The sequence below is a fragment of the Pelodiscus sinensis genome, chromosome 8 (genome assembly GCF_052426305.1).
Source record: "Pelodiscus sinensis isolate ZL-2025 chromosome 8, ASM5242630v1, whole genome shotgun sequence".
Taxonomy (NCBI): Eukaryota; Metazoa; Chordata; order Testudines; family Trionychidae; genus Pelodiscus; species Pelodiscus sinensis.
In genome coordinates this window covers 46434124-46448397 of record NC_143059.1, presented here as the reverse complement: position 1 = coordinate 46448397, position 14274 = coordinate 46434124, and the positions used below count along the sequence as shown (strand labels likewise).

Below are 14274 nucleotides of genomic sequence, written 5' to 3'. Positions count from 1 at the left end.
TTGCGCAAGAGCATCCATGCAGTATGGACACTCTCTGGTGCAAAAGCACATTTCTTTTGCGATGTGCTTTTGAGGTGTGGATGCACTTTTGCTCAAGAAGTTTTTGCGGAAGATCTCTTCCGCAAAACGCTTCTTGTGCAAAAGCCCTGCAGTGTAGACAAAGCCTTCGTGAGAGGCATAAGGATCTTGCGCAAAATGAGGTTTTTGCACAAAACAGAAGTGGCTACACTGCTTCTTTTTGTGCAAAACCCCGTTGCACAAAAAGAAACGGCAGAAAATATGCTAATGAGATTGCAACTTATGCTGATGAGACCCTCATTAGCATATTTTCTGCCGCAAAAACTTGCAGTGTAGACATAGCCAAAGTGTGTGAGAAAATACCTTTTACTGGACAAACTTCTGTTGATGAATGAGATAAGCTTTCAAACTTTCAGAGCTCATCTTCAGGCCTCTTCTTCTATCGTATTAACATACAGTTCATATTACTTTTAAGAGGACTCACAGGCACTGTCTCTCTTTATAAATATCATTGTTGTAGTCTGTTATTTGATACATTAATTAATCTTTGTAGATGCATGAAAATTAAAATAATCTGTTGGCAGTTGTTTACCATAGACTTGCTGAGTTATGCAAGTTGATATACCGGGGGAAACAGTAGGCTATTAGTCACTGTGACATATTGTATTACTCTGAAGTAACTCATCCTGAACTGCTTTGAAGTCTGGCCTTAAGTCACTACAAAGGATCTCGTTATATTCTTATTTGCTAATTGTGGTGCCTGCTAAACTCTGGCACTTTCATAACAGTTGTGATTCCCTCTTTCTAGGTGAGTAAGAAAATGTAGTGGACAGAGGCAAGGAAGAGAAGCCTCAAGTGGTGGAACGGAGGGTTCTCTCTGTTTGGGATTTCACCCTCCCTATCACGCTGCCTCACAATGTCAAAGAAGAGTGCCAGCAGCCGAGCTAAGGGAGAAAAGCCTGATGCCTTAGCTGTCTTACAAGCTGCCAATGAAGAGCTCAGGACAAAACTAACAGACATTCAAATAGAGCTCCAACAAGAGAAGAGTAAGGTGTGCATCTTTTTTTTTCATTAATTAAAAAAATATATATCTGTTATTTTCTAAACACCCCTCCTTCCCAGCTCTCCACAATGGTGGGTGAGGTACAATATGGAATTTTTTCATTTATGAATGCGTCTACATTGCACTCGTAACTCAAAATAAGCTACTCAATTTGAACTATGCAAATGGCATAGCTTATTTCGAGTGTGTTTCAAAATGGTTTATTTTAATTTCAAAATAAATTGCTATTCCGAAATGTCCCGTAATCCTCCTGGAATGAGGTTTACAGGAATGTTGGAATAGCAAGGCCGTTATTTCTAAATCTATTTTGAAATGACAGCTGTTTAAAAGACACAGAATATCTATTTTAGGATACTAGAAGTATCCAGAAATAGCACTGCAGCGTAGGTGTACCTTTACAGTGTCAGAACTGGCTTTGTACTGCAGCATTTTTGTTGGGGTGCATTTTATGTGTTCTTTGGGGAAAGTTCGTAATCTGAGTAAATTAGAGCCAAGATATGCAATAACTCTTAATAAAATAGTGCTAAGTATTTCTGAGAGAAGGTTGCTCATGAAATAGTGCAGTAAATTTTACATGGATTCCTTTACTTTTTACTTTTAGTATGAAATCTGCAAGTTATGTTTGATGAATTATATTTTTGCACAAATCCATGTCTTAATGCCTTATTTAATAGTCTAATTGGCCCCTCTGGTGGAAAAAGATATATTATCAGGAGGTACTATCCATCAGAAAAAAAGGGACGATACTATCATTAATTTGTTAAAGGTACACATCAAACAGGCAGGCATGGTAATTTATACTCAGGACAATTTGTTCCTTAATTCTGAACTATGGTAGCAAATTAGATTACATGGCTGAGTATTCAGAAACATAAAGCTTGGATTTGCTTTTAGAAGTTTGCTGACCTGTTTAGGAACAGTAAAAGTATTTTGTGCCTTATAGAAAAATTCTGCAAAAGATTCTTCATGAAAGCAAATTGTTATAATATATGTATATATGTAACCTTAACAACTTTCCTGACATTCTGTGTGAGGCAGACAGAGATAATCATGACTTTTAAAACTGCCTTAGTCTATAGCTGAAAAAAAAGAAGTCCTGTGGCACTTGAGAGACTAACAGATTCACTAAAATTAGCAATTTTAGTGAATCTGTTAGTCTTTCAAGAGCCACAGGACTCCTCATTTTTAAATTTCATCAGTTGTATTTCAAAGTATGATATGAGCTAAAAGATTTTATTCCCTATGCATGTCAGAATCCATCAGTTCATCATATATAGTACTTTCAAGGTTGCAGCCTTTTGGTGGAAAAGCAAAGGAATATTGATATCAAATTCCTTGGCAGCCAGTGACTCAGCTGCATACTGAATGCTTGAGACAGGAGGAAATGAAGTTGAAAAACAGTACAGCTAAATGCCAGCAAAAGCTACAAGAAAATAAGCCTCTATCCCAAACCAGACAGATGGCATGTTCGTAGCGGTAGGCTCAATGCTGTCCAGTCTTTTGTCTCTCTCATGAATACTTTTCCACTAAATGTTTATCTTCCTTGCAGAGTCTTTGTATGATGCAGGGACTATTCTTGTCCTTTCCTTCTTCACACTCATGCCAAATGTATCTGGGGTTTCTACTAGCAATCCTTCAAGCTGCATGTATGTGACTCTTTTAGATGAAGTTCCAAAACTGAGACCCTGATTTTCCAAACTCTAGTCACAAACCAGGCCACAGGTTTGATTCATGCCTTTATAGGCCAACAAACAGTGAAATTTGGATCTGGTCTTCCAGACATAAAAGTGTTTTGGATCTTACTCCTAATTATGCTTTGATGAATTTGCTAAAATGAAGTCACCTCCCCCCCTATCTCAGTTAACCATGTATTAGAATTTAATTTTTCAGAAGAGCTGAAATACAACATAAAGTGTACCTACTTCTGCAGAATGTGCCATCTTTTATTTCAGCTGGTCAGCCACAAAAGGAGGACAGAAAGGACTTTAGTTTAACCACCAGAAAACTAATTCCTAAGGGTATGTCTACACTAGGAAGTTATTTTGAAATAACTAAATTCAAAATAACTCCTGAAATAACTGTTTCAAAATAAGCTTATTCCCCAAGGAAAGCAGGAGTACAAATTGCAAAATAGTGGGTTTGGTAGCGTGAACACTCTGCTTATTTCGAAATAAAAGGGGTAGACCAGGGTTTAGTGTTTAACACTAGTTAATTTCTAAGGATTAAGAGTTGGTGACTGTGAGCTCTGAAGAGAGAGGGAGTGTTTCTTGAGTTTAGGCCTGTTTGGGAATCTTATCTTCATTAAGTACTGACTAGTCCTGGCCATATCTCCTAGAAACATCATCTTCCCGTCCTGGCCTACTCTCCTGCGTGCCTCACTACCCTTCCCATGCAGCCAGTTTGTGTCCTCTCAAATCAAGAATAAATGAACAGAAGTGGAGACATTTCAGAGTCACATCAGGCATCTGGAGAGCACAGCTTCCTTTTCTTTAGACACACCTCAATTTTCTGCTGTCATGCCTTATTTTCATCTGCTGCATTAAGTCTGTGTGCGTGTCATTTGTTATATTGCTATTGCCCTCTGCTGCACATATGGCCAACAGTCTTGTTGAATGCACTGCACTTCTTTTCTTGTTAGCATGTGCCTCAAAGTGGATGGGACAACTGAAGCCAACATTTTTTTGAAATTTCAGAGATTACATTTTCACCAGCATATAAATTTGAACTACAGCACATAAGTACTACCGAATAGTAGTTTGAAGGTTAGGATGTGAATAGAGAGGAAAATGGTCTAAGTATAACAGGAGAAATGGCTTGGAAGAGAGATGGCGAAGGAGAGAATACACAGAGAGTATTTATAATAGCCAGACTTTTGAACTCTACAACTTTCTTCCTGTAACTCAGGGGTGGGCAAATACTGGCCTGCTGGCCAGATGTGATCCACCAAGGTCAGGGTTTGGTGGGCCCATACACCATCATACTTACCTGAGACACCACAGATACAGGGGATTACAGTTCCCCTTAGTGGCAGATTGCTGTTCCTGTCCAATTGAGCTGAGATCTCCTGTTCCTGTGGAGGTATAGGTAAATATAGTGGCAGCAGCCCACCAGGGGCGAATCCTGGTGAACCCTGCTGTAACCCAGTCATATAATGGAGTCAGAGTTTGCTGACAGTTGGGCACAGTGCAAAGTCTATGTGTTTATTCGAGAATTTTTCAGAGAGAAAGGGTTGATTAGGAAATTTTAGATTAGGAGAGAAGCTCTTACATTTTGGAATAAGAACAATGTTGTTGCTGCCAATAGGTAAACTATCTAGATGTACTCTGTGATTATATTATAAATTGCTAATAATCAGAGTATTGCATAAGTATATTTTTATTAAATAATCTAGTAGAAGAGTATCCTTGGGTAAGTCACTTAACTTCTGTGTTCTTCAATGTACTACTCTAATCAATGTGAATGATAAATACTTACGTATATACTTACATTGTATTAATTAATGTTTATAAAGCACTTAGGGTACAGCTCTCATTAGCTCTCATTAGCCTCCCTAGTTCAATCTAGGGGGCTAGTGTAGACGTACCCTTAGAGGTCTGTGGATGAAGGATACCTAGAATTGCAAAGGTTATTTGCTTGATTAATTGTGATAAAATCCAGAAAAATCAGGATGTTGTCTTTCAGACTTTTAGCTTCGTTACTGATCATTTACAGGTTGAACCTCCCTTAACCAGGACTTCCTGGTCTGGCAGGACCTCAGATGTCCCAGGGCCAGAGAGTGCCTGTGGAGGGCTGGTTGCTGGGAGCCCTGAACAGGGGCTAGAGCCCAGCAGTAATGGGGCTGCCCTGTGGCAGCGAAACTGGGAGCCCAGGAGTAGGGCTGTTGCCTGGTGCCAACATTTCAGGGAGTGCGGGTGAGGAGGGTGGGAAGCAGTGGGGCTGGAGACCAGCAGTGAAACTGCCCTGTGAGACTGGGAGGCAGCGGGGCCACCCTGCAGCACACCCTGGAGCCTGGCAGCCCCGCTACTGCCAAGCAGCTCAGCTGAGCGGCAGGACTAGGAGGCAGCGTGGCTGCCCCATAGAGTAGGGAGCTCTACTGCGGGGCTGCCTGGCAGTGGGGCCACGAACCTAGGAGTGGGGTTGTTGCCCAGCAGCACAGATCTGCCCAGTGAGGCTGGGAAACAGCAAGGCTACCGAGCAAGGCTGACCCAAAGTGGGGCTGTTTCCCTGCAGATCAGCTGGACCCAGCAGGGGGGCTGCCCTATGGGGCTGGGAGCCCGGCAGTGGGTTTGTGGGTGCCAGCAGTGGGACTGCCACAGTGGGGCCAGGAGCCCTGCATGTGGAGGGGCTGGTGCCAGGGAGGAGCTGGTTGGGAGGCTGGCAGCGAGGCCATGACTGGGAGGCTGGTGATGAGGAGGCCCCCAAAGAATGACCTGTCCTGGTCTGGCAAAATCCCTCATCCAGGTCCAGTCAGGTTCCAAGAATGCCGGGCCAAGGAGGTCCAACCTGTACAAAGGGCTGTTAAATTTTACTTCTGGTTTTCCAAGCCTAATTATGATTCATGTGGTGTTGATCTTTAAAGACATTTGGTCTTTTCCTTTGACTTATTTCAGTCCTTCCTCTTATTTTCATAATTTACCTTTCCAATTGAGGAATTGTCTATACTTCCACATAGCTATTTCTCAAGAGAGATTTATACATCTGTCTTATGCAAATATATTATTTTCAGAGTTTCCTCCTTTGTGAACTAGTTTTAGGGTCAACACAGCTACAAGATTTTTGCTACTGCTTTTGGGAGTATCTAGGTCGCTCTGAGTAGTTTATTTTGGAGAAGGGCCAATTGAGAGTGGAGACAAAGGCTGATATATATGTTTTGGGTAGCTTAGGTGTTTTATAAATATGTCATAAATGCTGTTAAATGATCGTGTCTCAGGGTATGTCTATACTGCCACCCTAGTTCGAACTAGGGTGGCTAATGTAGGCATTCGAAGTTGCAAATGAAGCCCGGGATTTAAATATCCCGGGCTTCATTTGCATCTTGCCGGGCGCTGCCATTTTTAAATCCCCGTTAGTACAGACTCCGTGCCTGTGGCTACACGCAGCACGGAGTAGGTAGTTCGAATTAGACTCTCTACGTGGAATGAGGTGTACCGGTAGTTCAAATTAGAGAGCCTAATTCGAACTGCCTATTCCGTGCCTCGTGTAGCCGCGGGCATGGAGTCCACACTAACGGGGATTTAAAAGTGGCGGTGCCCAGCAAGATGCAAATGAAGCCCGGGATATTTAAATCCCGGGCTTCATTTGCAACTTCGAATGCCTACATTAGCCACCCTAGTTCGAACTCAGGTGGTAGTGTAGACATACCCTCATAGCTTTCAAGTTATTGGTGGGAATTTTGTAATGGAATTAGTGTAATTTTGGAGTTTGAGTTTAAACAGTCAGTACAATTATATTTATGGGCACTGTTGAAGGAAATTTGCTTGCAAAAGTGAAAGATGCAAGTTTCCCTATCACCAAAAGGCTCTGGGAATTTGATCCAGTACAATTGAAACAAACAGGAGTTCTGTTGATCTCAATGAGAGCTGGATCAGGCCCTCATTGATAAATTGGAAAGATTGTTCTAAACAATTCAGTGAATTACCAGTATCACAAGGATACTTGCACAAGTCTGGATTCTGAAAAAACTTAGATATGCGCTTAAATCCATCCCAGGCCAGGATATCTCTTAAACACATCTGCATTAATTTCAGTCAGATACATAAATGTTATCCTAGATAAGAATGCTTATTTTGAATCAGAGTTCTGAAGTGGTGGTTGAGGGTAACTGAAGTCCCCTAATTTCTTATATATTTTTGTCTCTTATTTCTTCTTTCTGGCTCTTTTGTTAAAAAATAGAAAGCCCTTCTATCACCAACCATGCTGATGCCGCTGGCATTCTACAGTTATTGTGGATGTATGTGCCTCGGTTATCACGGACCCCTTAGAGGTACTCCAGTTATCACAAATTTCTGTGGCTGTATAGCTGTGTAAAATTAATTCAAAAATGGACGTCAAAACCAATTTCAATCAAATTTGATTTTTTAGACATGTCTGCAGGTTAACTGTGTGTGGGAAACTGCAGCCCAGGGTAATTTTTCATGCGGTAATACTGAAACTCATAATTTACAGCCGAGGTCCTCAATCTTCTTGGGCTCAGGAATCATTTGTAAATGTTTTGTGATGATGATCCAGTAAATAATCTGGGAGTGAAGGCCTTATGGTGGTTTCAGTCAGATCCTGCCCTCTTTGGGGAGGTTGGTTCCTGCCCGAAACTCATCACCCACTGGCCACTCCTGCCAGCTCCTGTGCTGTGGGACTAGCTAGGCTTGGCTTTCCATTCTGGGGCTGCAGCATCTCTTAGGTTGGCCCCAGCCTTCTTGACTGGGTCAAATTTGTGTGAGTGGAGTTGTGACCTAGGGTTGCAATGCCACTCACTCTAATTGGCCTGCCTGGACTCTCATCTAGGCTAGACACTGCAATGCCTAGAGGGGGGAGTGAAGCCCTGTGGGACCCCACCACTGGAATGTCCCTCCACAGCTGGACATGGTGTTGCAGGCTCTTTCGCCATCTGGCATCCTGTGACACTCTCTCTTCTTGTAAAAGAGACCAGGCAGGTCATAGAATCATAGAACATTAGAACGGAAAAGGACCTTGAAAGATCATCAAGTCCTGTCCCCTGCCCTCATGGCAGGACCAACCACCTACTATATCATCCCTGACAGGTGTCTGTCTAACATGCTCTCAGATATCTCCAGAGATGGAGATTCCATAACCTCCCTAGGCAATTTATTCCAGTTTCTAACCACCCTGACAGTTAGCAAGTTTTTCCTAATGTCCAACCTAAAGCTCCCTTGCTACAGTTTAAACCCAGTTCTTCTTGTCCTATCATCAGAGGCCACAGAGAACAGTTTTTCTCTCTCCTTCTTGTAACACCCTTTTAAATACTTGAAAACAGTCTTCTCTTTTCTAAACTAAACAAACCCAATTCTTTCCATCTTCCCTCATAGGTCATGTTCTCTAGACCTTTAATCGTTTTTGTTGCTCTTCTCTGGACCTTCTCCAATTTTTCCACATCTTTCTTGAAACATGATGCTCACAACTGGACACAATACTCCAGCTGAGGCCTAATCAGCACAGAACAGAGTGGAAGAATTACTTCTCGTGTCTTGCTCACAACACTTCTGTTAATGTATCCCAGAATCATGTTTGCTTTTTTTGCAACAGTGTCACATTGTTGACTCATATTTAGCTTGTGGTCCACTATGACTCCTGCATCCCTTTTTGCAGTACTCCTTCCAGACAGTTGTTTCCCATTCTGTATGTGTGAAACTGTTCCTTTCTAAATGGAGTACTTTGCATTTGTTCTTATTGAACTTCATCCTATTTACCGAAGACCATTTCTTCAGTTTATCCAGATCATTTTGAATTATGACCCTATCCTCCAAAGGACTTGCAATCCCTCCCAGCTTGGTATCATCTGAAAACATAAGAATGGACATACTGGATCAGACCAAAGTTCATCTAGCCCGGTATCCTGTCTTTGAATAATGGCCAATGCCAGATGCCCCAGAGGGAATAAACAGAACAGGTAATCACATGTGATCCCTCTCCTATCTTACATTTCCAGCCTCTGACAAACAGAGGCAAGGGACACCATTCCTACCAATCCTGCTAATAGCCATAGATGGACCTAACCTCCATGAATTTATCTAGTTCATTGAGCTTGTCTTTACATCTTTACATCCATCTCTGCTTTTCCATGCTCTGTTCAACAGCTTAATGCATCCCACCTGGGGTATGATGTGTCCTGATGGTAATATAGTCTATACAAGGTTATTAGAAATACATAATGGTTTCCTACTGACTTTCAGGAAGATATTTTTCTCACTAACGTCACTAAAGAACAATGAATCAGGGTTTCTCAGGCTAAGTCTACACTACCAATTTTCAGCTCTAACTTTCTGGCTCAGGGGTGTGAAAAAACACTCACCCACTGAGCACAGCAAGTTACAGTGCTAAAAATGCCGGTGTGAACCAGTAGCTCTCTGAGGCTATGTCTATACTGCAGCCTTCTTCCGCAAAAGCATATGCAAATGAAGCACGGACCAGAATATTGCTGCACCTCATTTGCATAATTAATGAGGCTCTGTTTTTGTGTAAGAGGCTTTTCTACATGGCTCCTTTTTGCACAAAAACCCTCTTGCACAAGAGCTGTTCTTCCTCATTTTTTCAGGAAGAACGGCTCTTGCACAAGAGGGGGTTTTTGCACAAAAAAGAGCCGTCTACACAGCTCCTTTTTGTGCAAAAGTCTCTTGCACAAAAATGGCTGCTAATAAATTTTGCAAATGAAGCACAGCAATATTCTACTCTGTGCTTCATTTGCATAAGCTTTTGCAGAAGAAGGCTGCAGATAGACGTAGTTAATGTGCTTGTGCAGTGGCCCCACTTTAGTTTAAAGTGCTGCCACAGCTGTGCTTTAAACTTTCTAGTGTAGATAAAGTCTCAATTACTACTCATGCTAGTCTGTAGAAAGCTTTAAAGGTGTGAAAAATAGGGAAACCCATACACAGTTTAGTTTTGAAAAATATTAGTAGTAATAAAAATTAATCTTAAACAAATAATGAAATAATATTTAAAACCCTTTCAAATCTTCCATGGAAGTGCATTCACACCAGGAAACTGAAGCCACTGTCTCCCCACTCATGCCATTTTCCTGGGTTGCTGGATTTGAAGAATCCATATATTGACATCCCCGGTCATGGCTCACAAAGCTATGGAGGCCACTCGGCTCCAGATATTCAACGGGCTTAAGCAGCATGAATATTATTGCACAAGCCATGCACACTAGTAATTTATTCCCCTATGTGAATATAATGTAAACACTGAACCAGTGCAACAAGGATAATGTGGTAAGGCTGGAGGATTGACACTTCCTTTGCCAAGATCCACAAGGAAAATGCTTGTTTACAGAACTCCTTATTAACAGCTGTCAGAGGGTATGTCTACACTACAATGTTAGTTCGAACTAACGGACGTTAGTTCAAACTAACATTCATAGGCACTACACTAGCGATCCGCTAGTTCGAATTTGAATCGAACTAGCGGAGCGCTTAGTTCGAACTAGGAAAACCTCATTTTACGAGGATTAAGCCTAGTTCGAACTTACTAGTTCGAATTAAGGGGTGTGTAGCCCCTTAATTCGAACTAGTGGGAGGCTAGCCCTCCCCAGCTTTCCCTGGTGGCCACTCTGGCCAACACCAGGGAAACTAGTCTGCCCCCCTCCCGGCCCCGGACCCCTTAAAGGGGCACGGGCTGGCTACGGTGCCCGTGCCAGGTGCAAGCCTGCCAGCACCCAGCCAGCAGACCCTGCACCTAGCACGGCACAGAGCCACCCACCCGATGTCCCCCAGCCCACCCCCTCTTCCCGGGACCAGGCTGGCGGCTCCCGGGAGCTTGCCCTGGACCGCAAGAGGAGGGCACCTTCCTGGGCTAGTGCGGACATCGTGGACCTTGTCCACGATCTCCGCACTAGGCACAGGAAAGTGGCCGTCTAGGGCAGGAGAACTGCCAGCCTGGCCACCCAGGAGCAGGTGTGCATGAAAATCAAGGGGGTCCACTGAGACCCCCGACCCTGAGCCCTGAGCTTACAATGGCCGTCCTGGGTCAGACCAAAGGTCCATCTAGCCCAGTAGCCTGTCTGCCGACAGCGGCCAACCCTAGGGACCCTGGAGGGGATGGACCGAAGACAATGACCAAGCCATTTGTCTCGTGCCATCCCTCTCCACCCTTCCACAAACTTTGGGCAGGGACACCATTTCTATCCCCTGGCTAATACTACTCCATGGACCCAACCTCCATGACTTTATCTCACTTCCCTTTAAACTCTGTTCTAGTTCTAGCCTTCACAGCCTCCTGCAGCAAGGAGTTCCACAGGTTAACTATTTGCTTTCTGAAGAACAACAACTTTCTCTTACTAGTTTCAAGCCTGCTACCCATTCCTTTCCTTTGGTGTCCTCTAGTCCTTCTTTATGGGAACTCAGAAAGAACTTTTATGAATGCACCCTCTCCACCCAACCCCTGCTTTTAGAGACCTCTATCCTGTCCCCGCTGCATCTCCTCTTTTCTAAGATGAACAGTCCCAGTCTCTGTAGCCTCTCTTCATATGGGACCTGTTCCCAACCCCTGATCATGTTAGTTGCCCTCCCCTCTCCCAGCCTTTCTCTTCCCTTCTCCCACCTCCTTTTCCCAGTCTCCCCCAGTTTTGTTCAATAAAGACAGAGTCAATGTTGGAAGAAACGTTATCTTTATTTTGTACATCAATAAGAAGGGGGGCTAGGGAAGGGTAAGTGGAAGGAGGTGAGGGAGGAATGGGGTACGAGCCCCCGATGGGGAGGACTGGGCTGGCTCTGCGGGCTTCTGGGGGTGGAAGCTCTCCTGCAGCCCCCCAATTGCCCCTCTCCCCAGATGGCAGCCTGTGGTAAGTGCAGCCGGGCTGATGGCCGAGTGGTGTGATGTGCCCAGTGTGGGTAGTCCGGCCAATCCAAGGCAGGACTGCTTTGCAAGCGGGGCACCCCTTAGAACTGTCTGTCTGGGGTGGGGGTCGGGACCCTTTAAGCGCAGCGCTCGGCTAGCCTGAGACAGCATCTCCATGCTCTAAGTCCTCCTCTGATGCCCTGCCGGCACTGCTTCCGGCCATCCTTAAGCCCTGTTCAGGGTCCACTCAATGTGGACTTGCTAGTTCGAATTAGCAAAATGCTAATTCGAACTAGTTTTTAGTTCTAGATGCGTTAGTTCGAATTAGCTTAGTTCGAATTAACTAATTCGAACTAAGTTAGTTCGAATTAACGTTGTAGTGTAGACGTACCCAGAGTGATTTGAGAGGAGAGTTGCTTCTTCTTAAATATGGCTAATTCATTTTGGTTTCTCAATCTGTATTTGTGGAATAAGCTTCAGAAATAAGCAGTTTTTAGCTGGAAGAAAAATTTCAAGTCCTTTATTTTTGCTATGTAAACATTTCTTATTTTAAGGTGTTTCTTAGTGCTACTTATGTGTGCTGCAGTGATAGTCCATTGGCATTTAAAAACCTCTTGCTAGCTCAAAATCTAAAGCACAATGACCATTTTTTTCTTTAAACTGAAAAAAAAAAACTTTTGTAGTGAGATGTTAAACCTGAGCTATTTTAAAAGGTTAGGGTCAGTTCCACAGCAGATGTAAATCAGTGTAGCTCATTTCAAGTCAATGGAACTATGTTGATTTACACCGCTGAAAAGATCATGCTTCTGTCTTGGAGGCAGTATGGCACATCTTTGGGACAATGATCTCCCAGAGCTCTTTAAATACTTAGGAAATCAACAACTGTGTGGTAAACTGTTGTACTAGACTATATCTTCCCCATAGTTCTTAAGTGTAATTTTATTTTCTAAATCATAACTGATCTGACAAGCCCTCATAGCAACATGCTTCCAATCCTCCCTAATGAATATCTGTTGTGTCATTAAAGGTGATATTTATTTGGACATTTCTTCTTCTTTCCATGATAACACCAGCTTGACAACATAAACAGTGCATCTTTTGTTGAAATAAACATGTATGCAAGGCAACAAAACCAGTAATCATGAATTAAAAAGTAAGAAAGTTATGTCAGATGTAAGTGGTATAAGTAAAAGATATCTTGCTATGGATGAGCAATTATATTCCAGAATTTTGAATAGACAGCATACTTGTAATTCATTTCCATTTAAAATACATGGCGCCTCTACTCAATGCTTGTTCCAATATTCTCCTGCAAATTAGGTGTTCAACCAGTTCAACATTATTGCAGTACTGAATCATTTATGTAACACAGCAGCGTTCCTGGAATGACATTATTAAACGCAGTCTAACAACACACAAACAGTAAATGTTTAGAGCTTTAAGTACTATATAACACTGCTTCTATTTTCAATAATTTCAGATTTGATGAAACCCCCAAACAGACAGCAAAATAGTCAGTAAAATGGCCTACATTTATTTAAATGTTATTTTATCATTGTAATTTTAATAATTTTTTTAGACTTGGGAGTCTATTTTCTTACAGATAGTTTGTTAGTGTGTGTGAGTTGATGCTCTAACCTTATTTTTTGTTAGGAGACTTGTGGTGTGTTTAAAAGTGTGTGAAAATTATAGGGTGTCATTTTAAATTTCAGGATGATAGGGGGGAAAAGAAGTCTAGTTCTGTTCACAGGCTAGGGGGCTCTGTAGGGAAATGTATGATTTGGATCTAGCAACAGCTCAGTAGGTAGTGTTCAGCAGTTTTTAATGCAAACATTTTAATCCAACAAGCTGAGTTGCTTGCTAGCTTGGACAGTATTTCCTAATGCTGGAGTAGCAGTTTCTCTTTCTAGGCCCAAGCATGGATTTAAGTGCTTTGTTGAATGAGGTCCCTAGAGTGCAAGCATAGTGCTTCTTCTGTGATCCAGACTCAATATGATTGACCTTGGTCAGTTCTGAGGAAAGTAAGAATGTGTAGGAAGTAGAAAGTAGATATGTTCATGCAGAGGCTGATTCAAAGTCCACTGAAGTCAGCAAGAGTCTTTCCATTAGCATTAATGGATTTTGGATCCAGCCAACCCAGCAGCATAAAATGCCTTTGCAGCCAAATCCTGGATGCTTTAAAAGTGTGATAAAATTATAGAAAAGGAAAAACTATGTAGCACTTCAAAAACTAACAAGAAGGTTTAATAGGTGATGCGCTTTCGTGGGCCAAACCCACTTCCTCAGCCCACAAAAGCTCATCACCTATTAAACCATCTTGTTAGTTTTTAAAGTGGTGCACAGGTTTTCTGTTTGTTTCAGCAAGATCAGACTAACACGGCTACCTCTCTATTAAAATTATAGTGTGGATGTGAGAAAAGCCAGTGGGATTTGGTGTTTGATCTTAGATATAAGCAAAGGGTTTGCTTAAAGCACTGGTAAGCATTTATCATGGAAACATTTATCTACTGAAAAAACATACCTGTCTGACCCAGATGACTTTTTAGATAACATGTTTAATTAGACACCATGGTGAATCTAAACTTTTTAATTGCCTTACTTTTGTGTTTCTTTGAAAAGAATCTGCATTTATTTTTTAATCATCACCCACTCTCAAAAGTGTCACAAGTAGAGCCCTGAAATTC

General features: G+C 42.4%; 1 protein-coding gene across 1 annotated transcript in view; it reads left to right on the top strand.

Moving 5' to 3' along the window:
- Positions 1-839: 839 nt before the first annotated feature.
- Positions 840-14274, top strand: part of JAKMIP3 (Janus kinase and microtubule interacting protein 3) — an 87537-nt gene continuing 74102 nt past the window's right edge. The window contains 1 exon segment of the mRNA XM_075935632.2: positions 840-1069. Within this exon segment, the coding sequence (XP_075791747.2) occupies positions 935-1069 (135 nt within the window). The 5' untranslated portion in view covers positions 840-934.